Source organism: Lupinus angustifolius, chromosome LG06 (assembly GCF_001865875.1).
Source record: "Lupinus angustifolius cultivar Tanjil chromosome LG06, LupAngTanjil_v1.0, whole genome shotgun sequence".
NCBI lineage: Eukaryota > Viridiplantae > Streptophyta > Magnoliopsida > Fabales > Fabaceae > Lupinus > Lupinus angustifolius.
Window position 1 is genome coordinate 9,215,803 of NC_032014.1, and position 19,927 is coordinate 9,235,729.

A 19,927-nucleotide genomic window follows, 5' to 3' on the forward strand; every position below is an offset into this window, starting at 1 on the left:
TGCATAAAGCAGTTACTGATCCTAACAACTTCCAGCAGTGCACAGAACAATTAGCACATGCTAATTGATAAATGGCACATGATAAATGCTTAAGTAAAACTTAACTAACTCTATTCTCTAATACTATGAGATATTTACTCTATGCTAACATTAGCGTGGAGTAAAGGTTTAAAATAATTAATTCTTAAAAGTGATTCCAACGTAGTTATTGGCTTGATTTCTAATGGTCTTGATCAGTTCCATCCTTACGCCTTTTTAGTGAATGTTATTAAAACCTGATCGGGTAGAGATTGGAATCCTCAATGTATACACATACATAGAGAGACAAACCAGGTGGCAAATTTCATGGCTAACATGTTACATGAGGTAGATGTGGGAACCTACCCTGTGGAACATCCACTAACTAAGTGTAGAGATTTGCTTTTATTTGACTTTAGGGGAATATATTTTCCTAGATCCATCTTAGCTTAGTCTTTTTTTGAGTTTTAACCCATCTGTTATACCGAAATAAATATCAATAAATTTCGAGTATATATTCTGTAGTAGTCAATACATCAATCAAAATTCAATACTGAGATGATCCATTCTCCTTTCACATATACTAATTACCTGAACTTGCAAACATTCATCACAGTCAATGATGTGACACACCATGAGCTGTTATTCAAAGTCATCCATCCATGATTCCCATTAACAAAGTTAGGGAATCCAGATTCCTCTTACACCTGCTAGTGTTTCTGCCCTTTTCACCTTTATTTCCCCCAGCACACTGCAACTGGTTTTCTAGCACAGCAGCAAAGGTGTGAGGTTTATAAGCAGCATATTAATATTGCTTCTATGATACAGTAGTCAGGGAAATTAGTTCCTCGTGAAAAAAGAACACAATCCACCATGCATGCAAGTCTTGCACTCTATAAAATGTAAATCAATGTTAGCTAACCATCTATCTTGTACAACCAAAAGGGTCTTTTAATCCATGGCATTACATTATGAGCGTAATATCTATACATTTGTCGCAATCAATAAATATGATGAATTTATAGTATATAAAATCTTATATTCGATGCATACATTTTTCTCTCTTACATTATAGGGTGAGTGATCAAGTATCATAAGAAATCATGTTCAGTTTTGAGGTCTCCATTTGATGGATTAAAAATTGCTTCAGCAACGGCAGAGCAACATGCTTGAACATTTTTTTAATCTTTCGGCCCCTTTTGTTCTAGGTGTTGCAAGAAGCTTTACTCCTTGCTTCCAATATCTCTTGTCTTCAATCTTATGATGGAAAAAAATAAGCAATAGTTCACAATAAAACCCATAGCCTTTTTTATGTTTTTTTAAAATTAATGGCAATGTCAACAAACTCCACTAAATTAATGACAATGTCAACAAACTCTCTCAATGTAATTTATAAAAATTGAACCTTCATATTTTGGTCAATTTAAAATTTTAGTGATATATTATACCACTAAACAATTGTGGGTAATCTCAACTAATACAAGATAATGTAATTTAAAATTGAGGGTTCGAACTTTGAAGTAAAGATATTTGAAGTATCAAGTTTAGAAAGAAAATTAAATTGTAGACCAAAATAACAATTTGAAAAGAAAAATAATAACAGCATATTCTTAAAATCGTAATTGGTTGCAACGACGTAAGCTTACTCACTTTTATCTTCATTTTTTGTTTGTCGAGGGTGAAATTAATTTCCCAAAACTTTCTTTACGATGAATTCATTGTTTCAAAATTTCAACGCACGTTGTTGATAGTTGATACGACCACTTTCTCAACCACAGAGAAAAATTAGAAAAAGCAGAAAGAAAACTGAATCCCTGTCACCACATCATTTTCACCTCATTCCCAATTTCAATTCCTTTCTCTCTCAAATATTTCCTCTCTCTCACGATCTCAATTCAATTGTTCAAAACGAGATGAGCACTGGGGAACTTCTTAGCGTCGAACCTCTCGAACTCAAGTTCCCATGTAAATAATAATTACTTTTCTTTTCCATTTTCATTCCTTTCTTTTTCCGTCGATCCGTTTTCCTTCGCATATATTTTGTTTCATTTTAATTTCCTAAATTGTCGTTTCATTGTTTCAGTTGAGCTGAAGAAGCAGATCTCGTGTTCTCTTCAATTATCAAATAAGACCGATAGTTATGTAGCTTTCAAGGTAACTACCATTTTTTCATTTCAAATACTTCTTATTTTTATTTTCATTGTTTTTTCGTTAATTTCATTGCGATTTGTGAATTGTACTTTTGATTCTGTTGTGAGATTTGATTAATTGGCACTAACATTATTTATTGTTCTGAGTTGTGTTGGATATAATCAAATAATTTTGATCATTTTTTTTTGCATGTTGAAATTCAAGGTTTGAATGTTTATGTTTGTCATTTGATTTTCTATAGGTGAAAACAACCAATCCGAAGAAGTATTGTGTTCGTCCAAACACTGGAATTGTGATGCCACGATCTACATGTGATATTATGGGTATAAATATGAATATTCTCAATCCATGTTACTATACTTTTCGTTTTCTTAGGTAGCGTTTGGTAGAGCTCTCATAACAGAATGGAATACATGTTATATTCTTTATTTGGTGTACTTTATAAATAGAATGTTAAATAAGTAGAATAGAACATGACATGAAAATTAAAATTAGAACATGTTGGTTGCATTGAAAAGGGTGGAATTGAATCAAAGAGAACAGAATAGAACATCATGTTCTGTCTATGCATCAAACACTGTTGTAGTTATGATTTATAATCAATCAATGGATTGGCAATTTTTTATTTTTGTTTTTAAGTTACCATGCAAGCGCAAAAAGAAGCTCCACCTGATATGCAATGCAAGGATAAGTTTCTTCTTCAGAGTGTAAAAACTAATGATGGTGCAAGCCCGAAGGATATCTCTGCAGATATGGTATAGTATATATGCTAGTTAGTTGCCTTTGCATTTTCAGTTGGTTTCTGTTCTTTGTGTGAAATTACAAGACTTGTGTCATTGGGGTTGTCTAGTTCAACAAGGAGGCAGGGCATGTGGTTGAAGATTGCAAATTGAGAGTGGTGTATGTTTCACCACCTCAACCACCATCTCCAGTCCCAGAAGGTTCAGAGGAGGGGTCATCGCCTAGAGGTTCAGTTTCAGAAAATGGAACCGTCAATGGTTCTGATTTCACACAAGTGGGTTCTTAACTTGTCCTGGTTTGGTGAGCCTTCCTTTATCACTTCAAAATTCCAGGATATCAGCTTAGGCACCTTTTCTTTTTGGGTACTGCAGGTAGCAAAAGGATTTATTGGACAACCTGAGGCTCTAGAAAAATCTGCAGAGGTAAAGGAAAATAACTTTTGTGTAATATATTTGATGTTTGTTAAAATGTAAGTTGATTTGTGGATGGATGACTGCTTTGTTGTCTGACTGCTATTTATTGCTAATGTAGAATACACCCATGTATTTTTTCCAGGAAAGGAATTGTCCTTTCTTTTTCAATTATTCAAAGATATTACCACATATTAATTGGCATTGATTTACTTTTTCTTTTCTTCCGACTGGGTGTTATTTTCATTTTTGCCGCTCGAAGCCTAGTGATATTTGATCTTATTTTTTCTCTCTATCTGTTACCTTTCAGAAAGTAGTTAAGATTTCTGGTCCACGCCTTGCATTATTTGCGAAGTTGTTGATCTATTGTAAATATACACAATTGTGTTTTACAAAAAATATTCTTATACTCTTACAGCGTATTGACTCATGCAGATTCTGATGCTAAGTTTTGTTTAAGTGTTTGTGATACCCATTTTTGTTAATTAGAGGTTTTAGCAATATTAGTAACCAGAGGTTTTGAGATTTCTTACCCAGTCATTGACTAATTGCTAGTAAATGGCTGTTTTTTGGTAGAGTTACAGTCTCACAGAATATTTTTACCCCCTTCTGTAGCTATTCCCAACTTTTATTGTTTTTGAACTTTCCGAGCATGTCATATAACTTGCGGGAACACATATAGATGCTCATATTAATGCAGACTATGTGCATTTAAGGCTAAAGAGGTGGATTTTAGAAATAAATTTTTCTCAGACTTCAAGTGATATGTTGTATGCTTTTAGTAAGCCAATCCATATAGCTGTACCCATCAGTCCTAGCTTATGTGTGTTTCAAAGCTGTGACACTATGAGCTTATGCAAATGTACAATTGTGGTTTGCATTAATCATTGTGTACATAACCAATCACCCATAAGTACCAGAAAACACATACCTGTCTTAAGTTTAAAATGTTAGATACAAATGAATTATATTATTTTTACGCTAGAAAAGGGTTGTGAAATAACTCCATGCTTCCTAGATAGCTTTCTCCCCCTAGTTTTGAAAAGTGCTCTTTTTGAGCTGGTAAATGATTTTAACCAAACTTGCCTAATGGTGTAGTGATTTCATGTTTCCCTTTAAGATAAAAGCTGATGGATAAGTTAAGTGATTTCATGTTTCCCTTCAACAGAGGTTGTTAAGTGTTAACTTGTTGAAAAAACAATGAATTTATTATTTTTCTTTTTGTTTTGCATGCTGAAATTTGTATCAGACCTGTAACATTTGGAGTTGGTACTTTGTGCTTGTGGAAACTTTATTTTAATCATAGTTGCTTTGTTGCAGGCAAGAGCTCTTATATCAAGGCTGACTGACGAAAAGAATAATGCAATTCAACAAAATAGCAAACTCCGTCAGGAACTGGTGAGGATATAAAACATATAACTTTTATCCTCCCAGCTGTTTAATATGTAGTTATTTTTTCTTTTTGGCGAGGGATAATTTTAGACTAAATCTGAAATATTTGATCCTTTCAATGAGAGTATTAACTCTCCTTAAGGGTATTATACTTCTAAACACAACTGAGGAAAAGCACTAGAAATACTAGGAACGTAGTTCATGACTGAGGAATTTTACTTGAATAGAATTCATGCTCTTTGAGTCTTTGGTTTCCTACTGTTTTAAGAGTGTTCAGTAAGTCCAATTCTTTTCATGATATTGTGTAGTATTTGGTACTGGGGAAATTGAGGAACATAGAGTTTCTCGCACAAGAGAGGGCTGTGATTACAAAGAGAGAAGGCTCGAGTGCGATTCCTAATTCGACGGCCTCATAAATTTTTGCATACTTGAATTGAAGGTGCTGCCAAACCCCTTTTCTCCAAAGGATTTGGCTCTGGTATCTTTTATTCGAGATAAGGGCATCCACATCCCTGGAGTTATGCTGTTTCTCTTATCCCGTCTCTTCCTTTTTCCATTCATTTCCCTTTCATTACCTTCAAAATGGTTTTCATCCCACAATGACAGACCTATCAAAATTCACACTTGATATGAGCCCTGCAAGTTTCTCTTTGTTAATCTTATTGTCTTTATTTTTTATTCCATGGATGAACTTTCGTTTAAGAGTTGGGATTTTTTTTGCTGCATTGATAAAATTTGCTTGAGTTAACAGTGGCAAACTGTTTTCTAGTTGAAGCCTCAGTACATAGAAAGACTGACTAGAACCGCTGCTTATTTCTGATGAAAATGTTCATTCAAAAAAAATTCTCATGAAAATATTTCCCTTTTTGCTTTGTTGACATAAGAGAAACTTCTTTAATTTTTTTTGTTGGGAATATTGTTTGTGCTGTAATTGGCAGTGGCCAGACAACCCTAGGGATGGTATGATATCCCATAGATGGTGGGTTTTTCCACTCTCACTCACCTACTGATTCCGTTCAACATTTTTTAAAAGTTCTATATTTAAAACATTTCTATATTTAACAGAAGTATACAATATTTTTCATTTGTTTCTTTGTGGGGATGGGTAATCTTTTGGGCTGTGTAGCTACTACCAGAACAAGCACATTGCTGCCAAACATAACCTGATTCTTTCACTGCTAGTTTTTGAGTGGGGAAACACTTAATCCAACAATTTCATTACTTGCAGGAGTTGTTAAAGCGTGAAGGTAACAAAAGTGGTGGTGGAGTCTCTTTTGTCATTGTCATATTAATCGGCTTACTTGGTATAATCATGGGATATCTCTTGAAGAAGACCTAAGCATTCCCACCCAATTGAGCATACCATACTTACTGGTTTAGTATCCTCATTGTTCTTGACAATTGAAGCAATGAAGACCAAAGTTAAAATAGATCAATCAATTCAGCAGGTGTTGGCTTATCCTGTTTATTTTTCCTTTTTTTTGGTGTGGATAACAATTTGGAAGTAGAATACATAAGGGGAAGTCATGGGTCTGTGGTTGGTAGAAGAGATTATTGCGAACTGAATTATACTTCATTCTTTTTTAACTTAAGAGAACTTTGGTGCTTATTCTTGTGTTCATCTAGCTGGTAATGTCAAGTTTTCAACCACGACAACTAATATTAATAATCTTTAGTTTTACATTTTGTCACCAATAGCCGCCAATTGTTAGATTAGCCGATGATTTCTGATATTAAGTGTATACACGAAGTTTCTATAAATGTGTCATTGAATGTCTTTTCTTGTGGTTTAAAGTTGTTCTTCTTAGGATGGTGAAAAGAGAAAATAGAAGTAGGAGAATGTGTGGAATAATAATGTTGTATTGATGAAAAAGTATAAAAGAACACGAGGAAGTTTCAAATGATATGGAAATTACGCTTATTCAATTACTTAAATATTTCTTAATCATGTTTTGCTTTTGTATAGTAGTATAGATGATTGTGTCCGAGCTATATCTAAAACTTAAATTACATTAATAAATATTTACCATTTGATAATATATTACATTTGAAACATATTAAATGAAGTATTATAAGGATGTATACCAACTATTTAAATATATATTAGGATTTTTAATTTTGGTAAAGTATTGATTAGGTTAACATTAGCATTGTATGTTAATACTTTTGTACAAATAATCTTTGTCTTTGCTTGAAATAGGTTTTGATAATAAGAGTAATTACTCATGTTGGTCTCTCATCTTTTTCATGGATACTAATTTAGCTTCTAATTCTTTTTAAATGATTTTACGGTCCCAACAAATTCAACATCGAGTCACGTTGTCCATCCGTGACAACTTGTAAATTTGTAAATTTGTTACAATTAATGGAACTGAGATGATGAAAGAACTAATGTAACTCGATGTTAAATTTATTGGGGATGAGAATATCACTTAAAATTTTGTGAGGATTAAATTGGTACACACAAAAAAGATGAAAGACCAAAATGAATCTTCTAATAATTTGAATGTACAAAAAAAAAAAAACCTGTTCATCCAACCCCCCGACCCTTTTCCCCGTACTAACCTATTTGCCACTGCGCTGCCAGAACTGCCGCGCCCAGAAACGTCCCACCTCGCTTGGACATGTGCAGCCCACCATGACACAGAACCGCCACACCCAACCCCAACCAGTTATGGTTTAAAAACAATCAAGAAACTTGGAATCTAATGGTTTAAGCCAGAATGCTACTAAACAAAAATAATTAAGAAACATACTAATGGTTTAAGCATAAATTATCAGCTAGCAGGAATCTACTGTCTAATTCTAATTGAGGTAATTAGGTATGAGATTTGATAACTTAGGTAAAGTAAGTACTATTTTAGAAGGAGTAAATTAGTATTATACATGGATACCGTTAAGGTAATTATATAGTGGTATAACGGTTCAACCGGTGGTTTATTAATTAAATTGTATACCGACAAAATTAGATAATATATTAAGATTTAATATGTATTCACTGACACTGTAAGAGTTTTTTTATAATGTCATAATTATCCACCATTGATTTGTTAATCATCAATGACTCTCAAATAAAAATACTACAAATTAATAAGAGATAATGTACCGACAATGTAAAAAACTTGACAGTGTCAATGCATAAATTTTAAACTCTATTAACATTAGTGTTGAAAAATAAAATAAAAAACATTTCATTAAAAAATAAAAACCGATTGGTATGACCGGTACGGTTCAATTGAAAACCGACTGGTATGAACTGTTTTAGCCGGTTTTGATCAATATGACTGCATGAAAGGTATTGTATCGTACCGATATTCGGACCAGTTCACCAATTTATCAATTCAATGGCTAGTATGAAACAGTTTTAACAACACTCATTGAAATAGACTTTGATAATGAGCTTATTTTAATAATTTGCATCTACAAACAAAAATATGTCTCTCCCATCCTTAATCCTCTTCCCCTTACTAACCTCTTTTCCCAAACTAGAAAATTTACCCTCTCCTCCCAAACCAGAAAGTCAATGGCTGCGCCACCAGAATTGCCACGCCCTGAAACATCCTACGGCCCTGGGACATGTGTAGTCCCATCATGACATGACTCACAGAATTTTTTGATTAACCGGATTTAAACCATTCAACAATGAATCTCAAAGTCTCATATGTCAATTATTTACTTGTCCATAAATATAGACTCATACCTGACCATTGCATATATTATCTTTTGAATCCGAGTATCTATTATATTCTTAATTAGAAGTGATAAAATTATTCATAATTCATTTAAATCTGAGAAAATTAAATTCATCTAAATTCATCAATTAGAAAATCATAGAATTTAAATTAATATAATTTAATAAATAATTTTAGTAATGAAAGAATTTGAATCTATCTATTATATCAAATTAATACCCATTTAGATGAATATCAAATTAATATATATTTAGATGAATATCAAATTTAACAAAAAAACAAACATTAAAAAAATGATCTTATTTACTTTTCCATTTTATTAATTATCTAAATTCTCAATTTCTTACTTTCTTACTGTGCTTCTTACTTTTCACTTCAAATTTTTTGTTAAACTGAGATCCATTATAAAATATGTAGGTATAATTAATATTAAAAGTTTGTTCTTAAGTACATAACTTATATAAGTATTTGTTAAAATATTATACGTAGAAACCTTAAACATTGCATATTTTTAGGATATTAAAAAATATTTTTAAAAAGATGATTTAATGGTAATATCACTTAAAAAGTTATTTTAAAAAACACTTAAAAATATAATTTTTAAAAGACACTTAAAAAATAATTTTTCAAAAAACACTTTTTAAAAGGTGATTTTAAAAAAGTAGTTTTATTATTTAAAATATAATTTAAAAAATATTTTTTTGAAAAAGTTGTTTCGAAACAATTATTATGTTTGAAAATATTTTTAGTTCTAGTTAAAAAACAAATGAATTGAGTATTCAAATTCATGAAAATTGAGTTATAAATACATTTATATCCACCCAATAAATTTGAATATAAATAAATTAAATAACTTGAAATATGATTTAAATGAATTGATGAATGACTTTATATCAATTTATTAAAATTCAATTTCCTTCATTTGCATTAATCTAGATTTTGAGAAAATTCCTTACCCACTCATATTAGATACGAGTAAAGATCATTTACATTACTAGAGAGAGAAATGATATTTTCACACTTAATTTTAGGATAATTTATGGAGAGGAGTCAGAGTGAGACTCCTCTCCATAAGTGCGGTACAAAATGAAACAAAAAACATGACAAAAAGACATTATTATCCCTTTGTTTACACTTTCAATGACACTTTTATCTTAAAATTAAGTGTGAAAATATCACTTCTCTCTTCAGTAATGGAGATGATCCTTACTCTAATTTTATATGTTAGGGTGGTATGAAATTTTATAATGAATTCGCCCTTCAACTTCCTTTTTATGGCATACATGGCAAGCTAGGTTGAATATTATTATGAACTTTTAAGTTAATAATTATTTAGGAAGACAAAATATAAAGATGTCAAAAAAAATTTAGTATGTTTTTTTGTATTGTTTGTGTTCGTGCAGCGGAAGTGATCGTTGCACAGCGTTGATCACAAGCAATCAAATAAAGACATACAATAAATAGAAAAAAAGAAACAAGAGAATTTGTTAACGGGGTTAGGCCAATTGTGCCTACGCCCCGGGAGCGCTGAGCGGCTACTAATATATTATTATAGAATAAAACAATGATTACAAACTCTAACACACCTATGGGCCCACCTGCCCATGAGTGTATCTATTTGATGCTTATATCTGGTGCACATTATAACAAGGGAATTGAGTCCAATATATAACATTGGTTACTCTACTCTATTTCAATACTGGGTAATGTGGGACTAATACAATAACATATTTCAAGCATTCCCAACAATCTCCACCTTGATTGAAATAGACGAATATCTCGCTCCCTTTGGAACTCTACACAAGAATCTACACCTTAGCGAATATCCAGCTCCACCTTGCTCATGTCTAATTCTCTTTAACAACTCCCCTACAACATAGACCTTATGAGTATCCTTGACGATGTTACCAAGAGCCTAGGTCTCCAAACTTGTAGTGAAGCTTCCTGTACCGTCACCAAATGGAACATGTCGTCTACCCACCTATTGCTAGGAAGTTTTTCGATATATTGGAACCTTTATACAAAAGTTCACCAACAATCGTCCTCTTCAATACTCAGTCAAACTAAACCTTGGAGCTTCCTTGGAAAGCCACAACCGCTACCACCATTGTCTATTCCGACAATCCTAGTTCAAAAGAACTATCATACTCCACCATAAGAAGTATACCCACAGCACACACCTTGTGTCAATATAAAATAATGTCTGTGTCACATATTTGCATCTAAGCTGATGCCCATGTCACACCTCTCCATCTCTACCAATGCTCGTGTTACAACTTGCATCAAAGCCAATGCCCATGTCACACCCTACATCAAAGTCAACCATCGCCCTTGTGCTTTTGTAGATCTGCTAACAATTAATATCTTTCACTAAGACGTCTCACACACACCATTATGATATTCTCTTTCTCATCTCCAATGAGAACATTCTCTCAACATCTAGAGAGATATTATCACTATCTAACTCAACAGCTGTGTCTCTATCTCCACCTTGATGCTAACTCAATATATGAACTTATGGGGTTCTGGATCAACACATACATCACTCACACTACAGTTTTGTCATGTTTCCTTTTCCTTCAATTCATCTACTCTATCTTTGCCATTATCTTTGACGCACCTTGTCTAGCCATCACACATTCACCTTTTTTAGCCATTATCTGACGTCTGGGTTAAGAGCCATTTACCAATTGGATCTGATACCAATTGTTTGTGCAGTGGAAGCGATCGTTGTGCATCGTTGGCCACAAGCAATCAAATAAAGACATACAATAAATAGAAAAGAAGAAACAAGAGAATTTTTTAACGGGGTTCGGCCAATTGTGCCTACGTCCCCAGGAGCGCTGAGCGACTACCAAGATATTATTAGAGAATAATGATTACAAACCCTAATACATCCATGAGCCCACCTGCCCATGATGTGTTTCTATTTGGTACTTATATCTGGTGCATATTATAACAAGGGACTTGAGTCCAACATATAACATTGGTTACTCTACTCTATTTCAATACTGGATAATGTGAGACTAATATAATAACATATTTCAAGCATTTCCAATAGTTTGTAAATTACTAAAAACAATGATAAATATCAAAACATTATTAGATGGTGAATGATAAGATAAATGATAAAATCTCATCCAAATTTAAAATAATAAGATATTATTAAAAAATGGAGAAGATATATTAAATTTAAATTTATATGGAAAGATATTAATTTTAATCGCATATAAAGAAAGAATTATAATAAAAAAAATGGATATCAACAATTAATTTGAATAAAAAATTGGCTATGATTATGATATTATTTTTTGAAAATATAAACGCATCTCCATCCATGTTTTCTTATAATACTGTGGTTGAAATAAAAATATTTTTAATCATTTGCTATGTAAAATTCTTATTTCTTAAAAACACACATTGTATATGGACATTCTTATATTTATTCTTATAAGAAGAAGTGGATTCCAAAGGTAGAAAGGGGGAGAAATAAATTATTTGTTATTATAAAGTGTAAAAGTGTGGATAGATTGTAGGAAACAAATAAGAATAAAAATATTATTTATATAGAGAAAAAAAATAGATATTATTCTTAATTTATGTGTATGTGTAATAAATTATAAAATAATATGCAAGACTTAAATAATAATGAAATTATACTATGCCAGAATTCACATTTAACAATGGTCTTTTAACAGCGTTTTTTGTACAATGTTGTTAAATACAATACGAAAGATAATCAACAACATTTTTTAAACAAACGTTGTTAAATTTTATAGGTGGATATAGCTTTAATGATACTTTCTTCAAAGAATGTTCTTGTATGTTTGCCTAAGATACTCAACATCATTTTTTTAAGCATACATTGTTTATTTAAATGTATTTAACAATGCTTGCTTAAACAAGTGTCGTTAAAGATAACATATCAACAATGCTCATTACAATGAGTCATGTTAAAAGTCATACATTTAAAAAACAATTGTTTTAATTATTACATAATATGTATTTATGAAATTATTTAATTTTATTTTGCAAGATATACCTCGAGTAAATATCATACAAAAATAATCCAAATTGTTAACAGAAATTCATATGCTAGTTTTTCATATATAACACAACTTGGTCATATATATATATATGGAAAATGCAATTGGTTATTACTTCAAAAAAATATTATAAATCACCAACTAATATTATTGAAATAAAATATTAACGTATATGATTTGACACAACAAAACTCATATTTGGTGAGTAAATTATGTTATTTGTCATTTCATTATCAAAAGTTGAACATAATATGACAACTAAATAATTTTGATATTCAACAACTTTTTTTTTAAGCAAACGATGTTGATTTGAATCTATTTTATAACACTTTCTTAAATAAGTGATGATGTTAAAGTGACATATCAACGTCGCGTCGCTCATTATAATAAGCGCTGTTAAAAGTCATATATTCAAAAAAATATTTGTTGTAGTGAGCCTAAATCTATGCAGATTTAGAAACAAAACCTCAATATTCTATTTCTCTTATTCTTATTCTCCTCTTAGTTTCCCTCTTCAAGCAAGTTATTAGCTTTTAGTTTCTATTTTCGAGTACAAGTTGAATCATTATCTTATTTTACCTTATTTACTTTTCTTTGATTCAGTTTGTTGCTCGCATTTACATTTACGTTTCTAACACCCCAGATATGACATATGACCTCCCAGACCCATGAATACACTAAATGTGGCACTCACTAGCTTAAATACACCATGCAGTACTTTATTCCCCACAAAGGGAGCCTTCTGTGACTCGTTGCTACCATTAGTGATATTTGGATTGATTACACTGACCGTTCTTTTGTACTTAATGATATTCTATTATATTTTATATTGATAAATACTATTGTATGTTAAGATTAGTGTATTTTAGCTTTCTTACTTTCAAGTTTTGGACAGATCCCCATAAAGTTTTGTAAATTAAGATTCTTTTAACTTTAACATTTCTATTTTGTGTATCCTGACTCCCCGACCCATGAATATACTGAGCGTGCCACCCACCAGCTTAAATACCCTCTTCAATATTTTATTCCCTAAAAATGGAGCCTTCTTCGACTCGAACCCATAACCTTAGGGACAAATATTCATTATTCACATGAGTCACTACCATTAAACTACTTAATGGTAGTGACTCATGTGAATAATGACTATTTGTCCGTGATGTCATGGGTTCGAGTCGCGGAAGGCTCAATAATTGAATGGTAACAAATCATTGGTAAAATTACTATTTATCCTTGAGGTCACGAATTCGAGTCGCGGAAGGCTTCCTTTTGTAGGGAATAAAATATTGCAGGGAGTATTTAAGCTGGTGGGTGACACGTTCAGTATATTCATGGGTCTGAGAGGTCGCATGTTAGAAATGAGATGTTTAAACGTTAAGTGCTTATTTTATATATAGGAAATGTCAAGGTTGCACCTAGATGAAACTATTAATGATTTACCAAACTAGAAATCTCTGTATGGATTTCTTGCATTTGCCTATTATTGTTTCATCCATATTTTCTATGTAAATTTTGATTTGATTCTTATTATGTTGAATCTAAAATATGTCTTTCTATTTTCTTATTTCTTCAGTTAAGGGAGAGAAGAAATTCATAGATTTGTCTTATACATCTTTATCACATCTGTTCCTTTCATTACTACATATAATCTTATGAGTTAATGAATTTGAACTAAAGGAGGCCACTTAATGCAATGATTTATGAATTCGATTTTCAGAATGATGTTTTTATGGTCAAATCTTTGGTAAATATGGTGGAATGAGACATGCTTGTTACATGTTTGATATAATGTTTGAGAGAGATTTTGCCGTATTTAAAATTAGACATTCAACAATGCTCGCTAATTAAATGTTTATTTTATACAACACTTCAAAAGCGCTGTTGAATATAACCCTATATCCTATTGCGCTCACTCGGACAACGTCCAAAAAACGTTGTTGAATAATAATTTTAAGCATCATTGTTTTGCTATTCTGATGTAGTATTGGTTTTCTTCAATAAAGATGCCCTAATATAAATAAATATGAAAAACTATTCATGTGAAAACTTCTTTATATATTATATAGATAGACTTGTCAAAATCCTCCGATATTTATCAAAATCATATTTTTTCTATAATTAAGGGTTGAAACAGTAAGACTAAGCCTTCTCTAAAATAAGTTCTAACATGTTTAACATATTACAACCTAAATTTTGGCCTATTTAACTGTTTAATTTTTTTTTGAGATTTAAATCTAACCTGTTTAAAAGCATAACCTCACTTGTTAATTTGTTTAAAAGTTTCTTATTATAAGTTATATAAAGATGTATTATAATATAATATAAGATATTTAAATAAAACTTTAATAAACCATCTTAATATTATATATAAAATTGTATAGGTTGTCCGGTTAGTTTTAATAGAGTTTTAAAAAATCCGAGGCTAAATAAAATTTTGGAGAACATGAGTTTTAAAAAAGTCTTACTTTTGTACTATGTTCTTCCACTGTTACTTACCATTTACACCATCTATAAATAGGATGGAGATTTCTTCTCTCGACAGTTGTTTTTAACGACATTCCATATAAATCAAAGTGTAACATTTAATTTAATTGAAAAAAAAGTTATAAAAAGGTAAGTCAATATTTTGTATTATTTGGTGTAATTCTATTAAATATAGACTTAAAGATATGATAACAAGATCTTTTGTCCCTAAAATTTCTTGCCTCATATCCTTAGTAAATAGTATCTCACCAAATAACATTAAAATGTTATTTTATGTTTTTTTTATTTTTATTTTTAAGTATGTATCAATTTTCTATTAGATTTAGACATGATAAGACATAAAAAATGAGACAGCATCCTCATTTAAAGACATGGTCATTTTGGAATAAATGATCACTTTTCCTATAAATAAGCCCAACACAACCAAATAACAAAATCACCATCCATGCTGGTGCATACAAACTCCTAAAGTTTAACTTCTTCATGGCATCTTATTCTTCTCTAGAATTTTCAATCATAGGAAAAATATTCCTTAAACTCTTACTGTTGTCTTTGGTTCTCCCAATAGCCTTCTCAATAAGAACAACTTCCTCTAACAACAACATAGATTGGTTGTGCAACCAAACCCCACACCCAGAATCATGCAAGTACTACACAAGTCAAACCAAAAACTATGACGAAATCAAACAAAAATCCTTGTTTCGTGTAGTACTTGTTCAACAAGCCTTAAAGCAAGTGCTTATCATGCAAAGTGAAGCACGAGATTTTGAACAAAATTTGATGAACAAGAGTCATAAAGCTTTATATAATGATTGTTTGGAGCTCTATGAGAACACAATTTTCCATCTCAACCTTACCATTGAGTGCATGCATGGGAAGAGAAGTTGTTCACCCTTTGATGCACAAACTTGGCTCAGCACTGCTCATACAAACATCCAAACTTGTCCAACAGCGGCCTCAGAACTCAATGCTGTAGATTTCAAAGTGTCAAAGTTGAGCAACAATGTTACTGAGATGATAAGTAACAGCTTAGCCATCAACATGGATTTCCTGAAACAAAATGCAAATAATATTCACCGGACAGCAAAAGGAGGATCAAAAGTGTTTCCAAGTTGGGTTTCTAGTTCTGATAGGAAGCTATTGACGTCAAGTTCATCGATAAAAGCAGATCTTGTGGTTGCAAAAGATGGTTCGGGACAATTCACGAATATCCAAGGTGCTATTGATAAAGCAGCAAGCACACAATCAAATAAAAGATTTATTATACATGTGAAGGAAGGCACTTACGTAGAGAATATTAAAGTGGATGTGAAGAATGGAAATATCATGCTGATTGGTGATGGAACGAAACAAACCATAATAACGGGTAGCAAAAATGCTAAAGATGGCTTTAGCACCTATAATTCAGCAACTGCAGGCAAGTCTCGTTCCTTCATCTTTCTCTTGTCATGTTTTTTTGTTTTGTTTGGAAAAAAAAGACCGGAAATATATGTAGGTGGAGAGAGTCAATATAATCTTAACAATAATTAAACATTTAATTTTAATTAAAATTGATTTATTAATGATAGTACAAAAAATAAAAATATATTTGTTTTTAAATATAATTTGTTATATATATATATATATATATGTCAATGTAAGTTTTGAAAGGTAATATTTTATTAAGGGAATGAAGTATACGACATACTTCACCCAAAGCTAGAGATACAACAACATTGGACTTGCCACTTATACTCATACGCCTTAATGAGAAGAAAAACATATATTAAAATAAAATCCAATCCTAAATCTAAATTATGACGTCTAATACTAAAAAAAAGTTTAAAAATTCAGAATTTCTTTAATTTTTTAATTAAATAAATAAAAAATACATAAAAATATCCCCTTCAGATAATCTACTAGTGCTAGAAAGATATTCATTTCACGAGAAACATCATGACATATAAATCTACAGCCTGATAATTCTTTATTTGTTTAACTTCAATGACTATATATTAAAGGGCTCAGATCCGGAATGCGATGCTAAAATTTGATTTTATCATTTATAATAATTTTTTTTTAAATATTTTAGAATCTATATCATTCAAATTTTTTTAAAGTCACTTGTCGCAATCTTATGAGGTAATGGAGCAGAGCCATTTTCCAAAGGCAAATTTACTTACTTGATGCACATTGACTAAAAGTTACAATCTTGGTGTAACTTTTAAATTAATTATTAAAATGGTGTACTTTTTGTAAAATTGGCAACCAAGTTGCTGAAATTTGATTTTATCATTTATAATAATTTTTTTTAAATATTTTAGAATCTATACCATTCAAAATTTTTTAAAGCCACTTGTCACAATCTTATGAGGTAATGGACCCTCCAGTAATGGAGCAGAGCCATTTTCCAAAGGCAAATTTACTTGATGCACATTGACTAAAAAATTACAATCTTGGTGTACCTTTTAAATTAATTACTAAAATGATGTACTTTTTTGTAAAATCGGCAACCAAGTTGCCGAGTTTCATATTTTTTTTCTTCACTTCAATGTAATTCGGCAATGTCATTTAGAGTTTAAGATTTTTTCTTTCTCACTCCAAAATCGACATCCAAGATACAGATTTTCAATTTGAAATTTTTTTCCCATATTTTTGTTTTTGTATCATAAAAATTATATCTTCATCTTCGAGGCTAATCACAATTTATCAAGTAATATAAAAAAATATTTTATGTCTTTATGATTTTTTTTCCTTTTATTTAGGTGTCATTTTTTAATTGGATTGATATACAAATAAGACACAAAAAATGATATAGGTAATATCAATTTTATACATTCATTTTCCTAAAGGATAATCAACAATCGCATTTCCAATTATGTAAAAAGTGTCATTTTCTAAACCGCATTAAAAAATGACATCTAATTAAAAAGAAAAAAAATCATAAAATCATAAAATAAATTTTTATTTTAGTTGATAAAATGTGATTGACCTAGAAGATGAAGACATAATTTTTTTGGGACACAAAAACAAAACATGTGAGAAAAAAAATTGAAATTGAAAATCTGCATCCTAGATGCTGATTCTGGAGTGAGAAAGAAAGAATGTTAAACTCTATAATGATATTGTCGAATTACATTGAAGTGAAGAAAAAAAAATGAAAGGTTGCCGATTTTCCAAGAAGTACATCATTTTAGTAATTAATTTAAAAGGTAGACCAAAACTGTGATTTTTCGGTCAAATGTGCACCAAGTAGGTAAATTTGTCATTTTCCAAATATAAGGTCACCATGTAGGACAATGATCACTTGTCTCCAACTGTGTCCTATTTCCTGTCTCAAACCTATCACATTTTGTCACATGAATAAAAGAAAAAATTTAAAAACAAAAAAGAATGAAAAATCACATTTTGATTGACTTGAGACATGAAATAAGACATGATTTATGACAAGTGATTCCATTCCCACGATGCAGAAGGTAATTAGAAAATGCCCTACTTTATAATACAATTAATACTTCTACAGGAAGTTAAAAAATTCTCATAATTTGACATTTCATGAATAGTCTTGCATTAGCATTCCAAAATCAGTCTAATGAGCCATGATTTCTAATTCTTTGTTCCTGAGTTATTCTAATGCAGCTATAAATGGACCCCATTTTATTGCACGTGACGTTACATTTCAAAACACTGCGGGTCCTCTCAAGGAGCAAGCTGTGGCTCTCCGATCAGCTTCCGACTTTTCTGTCTTCTACCGTTGTTCCTTTGAAGCTTACCAAGACACACTCTACATTCAAGCTCAGCGTCAATTTTTCACAGAATGCGACATATATGGCACTGTAGACTTCATCTTTGGTGATGCTGCAGCTGTGTTTCAAAAATGTAACATTTATGCAAGAAAACCCATACAAGGTCAAGCAAACATGATTACAGCACAAGGCAGAAACAATGAAAATAAAAATTCAGGAATTTCAATCCAGAACTGCCAAATTAGGGCTGCACCAGACCTTGAACCCGTTGTTGGCCAAGTCAAAACCTTCTTGGGAAGGCCATGGAAAAAATATGCAAGAGTAGCGGTCATGAACAGTTTCTTAGACACCTTGGTGGACCCACAAGGTTGGTCTCCATGGGATACCACTAACTTTGCTCTTGATACATTATATTATGGAGAGTATCAGAATTCTGGACCAGGTTCATCCACAAGTAACAGAGTAAAATGGCCTACTTTTCATGTGATGAGAAGCCCCTCTGAGGTATTTCCGTTCACAATTGATGGCCTCCTTTCTGACCGTAAAACAAATGTGCCAATTAGCACTGACCTTTGATCTTTGTCTAATGTAGTTAATGTTGAAAGTTGCTATCTTTTCTAAATAAATTTATAACCATATGGATTTTCATTTTTGGTGAAAAAGCTTAGAGTTTTCTAGATAATTATAGTCTACAAGATTCTAGGTTGTTCAATTCCTATTGCAATTAGTGGAAGTGTTAAGAAATATGTAGAAGAATCAATCCACCTCTAAATTGGTTGTACAATAAGGTTATAAATAGGCATTTACTAAAAGCCAATTATTGATGCTTACAATGTTATAGTATTGAACTTCTTTATTGTCTAAGTCTCTACTTCAACTTTCATTACTATGATTATATCTTCCTTGAAAATTGTCTTGGTATCCAGGGTCAAACCTCACATTTTATAGCCCGGGGGAAAATGCGGGCGCTTCTTTATCATAATTAAGTAAATAAATTTATATGTGTGGAAACTTAAATGAAAATGATAATTCAAAGAAAAAATCGAGGATAAAATGAGTATTCATTATTTATAAAAAAATTTAATTATCTAAAATAGTTTAGATTGTTTCAAAATATATTTATTATTGTTACTCATGGAGGAAATGAATATTCATTTTTTTCTTACTCATTTAGGGTCTGTTTGCTTTGTGAAAATATTTCCTATTTTCATTTCTTGAAAACAATTTTCATTTATAAGAAATGAAAATTAGAATTCATGCTTGGTTTCATT

General features: G+C 31.2%; 2 protein-coding genes across 3 annotated transcripts; both read left to right on the forward strand.

Annotated features, from left to right (window-relative positions):
• Positions 1,716-6,399, forward strand: LOC109349658 (vesicle-associated protein 1-2-like). Of its 2 annotated transcripts, none has more exons than XM_019590556.1 (8): positions 1,716-1,983; positions 2,102-2,172; positions 2,411-2,492; positions 2,809-2,924; positions 3,020-3,188; positions 3,286-3,332; positions 4,641-4,718; positions 5,941-6,399. In XM_019590556.1, exons 1-8 carry the CDS (start codon positions 1,932-1,934, stop codon positions 6,049-6,051), a joined length of 726 nt encoding a protein of 241 aa, XP_019446101.1. In that variant the 5' UTR covers positions 1,716-1,931; the 3' UTR covers positions 6,052-6,399. The 2 variants fall into 2 exon arrangements, with proteins under 2 accessions (XP_019446101.1, XP_019446100.1); XM_019590555.1 differs by having other exon boundaries at positions 1,717-1,983; positions 3,020-3,184; positions 3,282-3,332.
• LOC109350432 (pectinesterase-like) lies at positions 15,415-19,232 on the forward strand. Its single transcript, XM_019591668.1, has 2 exons — positions 15,415-16,348; positions 18,550-19,232. The coding sequence occupies exons 1-2, from the start codon at positions 15,415-15,417 to the stop codon at positions 19,230-19,232; spliced, it is 1,617 nt and encodes a 538-aa protein (XP_019447213.1).

Excerpts from the sequence above, each read along its gene's own strand:
- LOC109349658 (XM_019590556.1), top strand. The coding sequence starts at position 1,932 with ATGAGCACTGGGGAACTTCTTAGCGTCGAACCTCTCGAACTCAAGTTC. Across the intron at positions 2,493-2,808 it reads ATCTACATGTGATATTATGG|TTACCATGCAAGCGCAAAAA; the intron begins GTATAAATATGA and ends TTTGTTTTTAAG. Across the intron at positions 3,333-4,640 it reads CTCTAGAAAAATCTGCAGAG|GCAAGAGCTCTTATATCAAG; the intron begins GTAAAGGAAAAT and ends GCTTTGTTGCAG.
- LOC109350432 (XM_019591668.1), top strand. The coding sequence starts at position 15,415 with ATGGCATCTTATTCTTCTCTAGAATTTTCAATCATAGGAAAAATATTC. Across the intron at positions 16,349-18,549 it reads CTATAATTCAGCAACTGCAG|CTATAAATGGACCCCATTTT; the intron begins GCAAGTCTCGTT and ends ATTCTAATGCAG.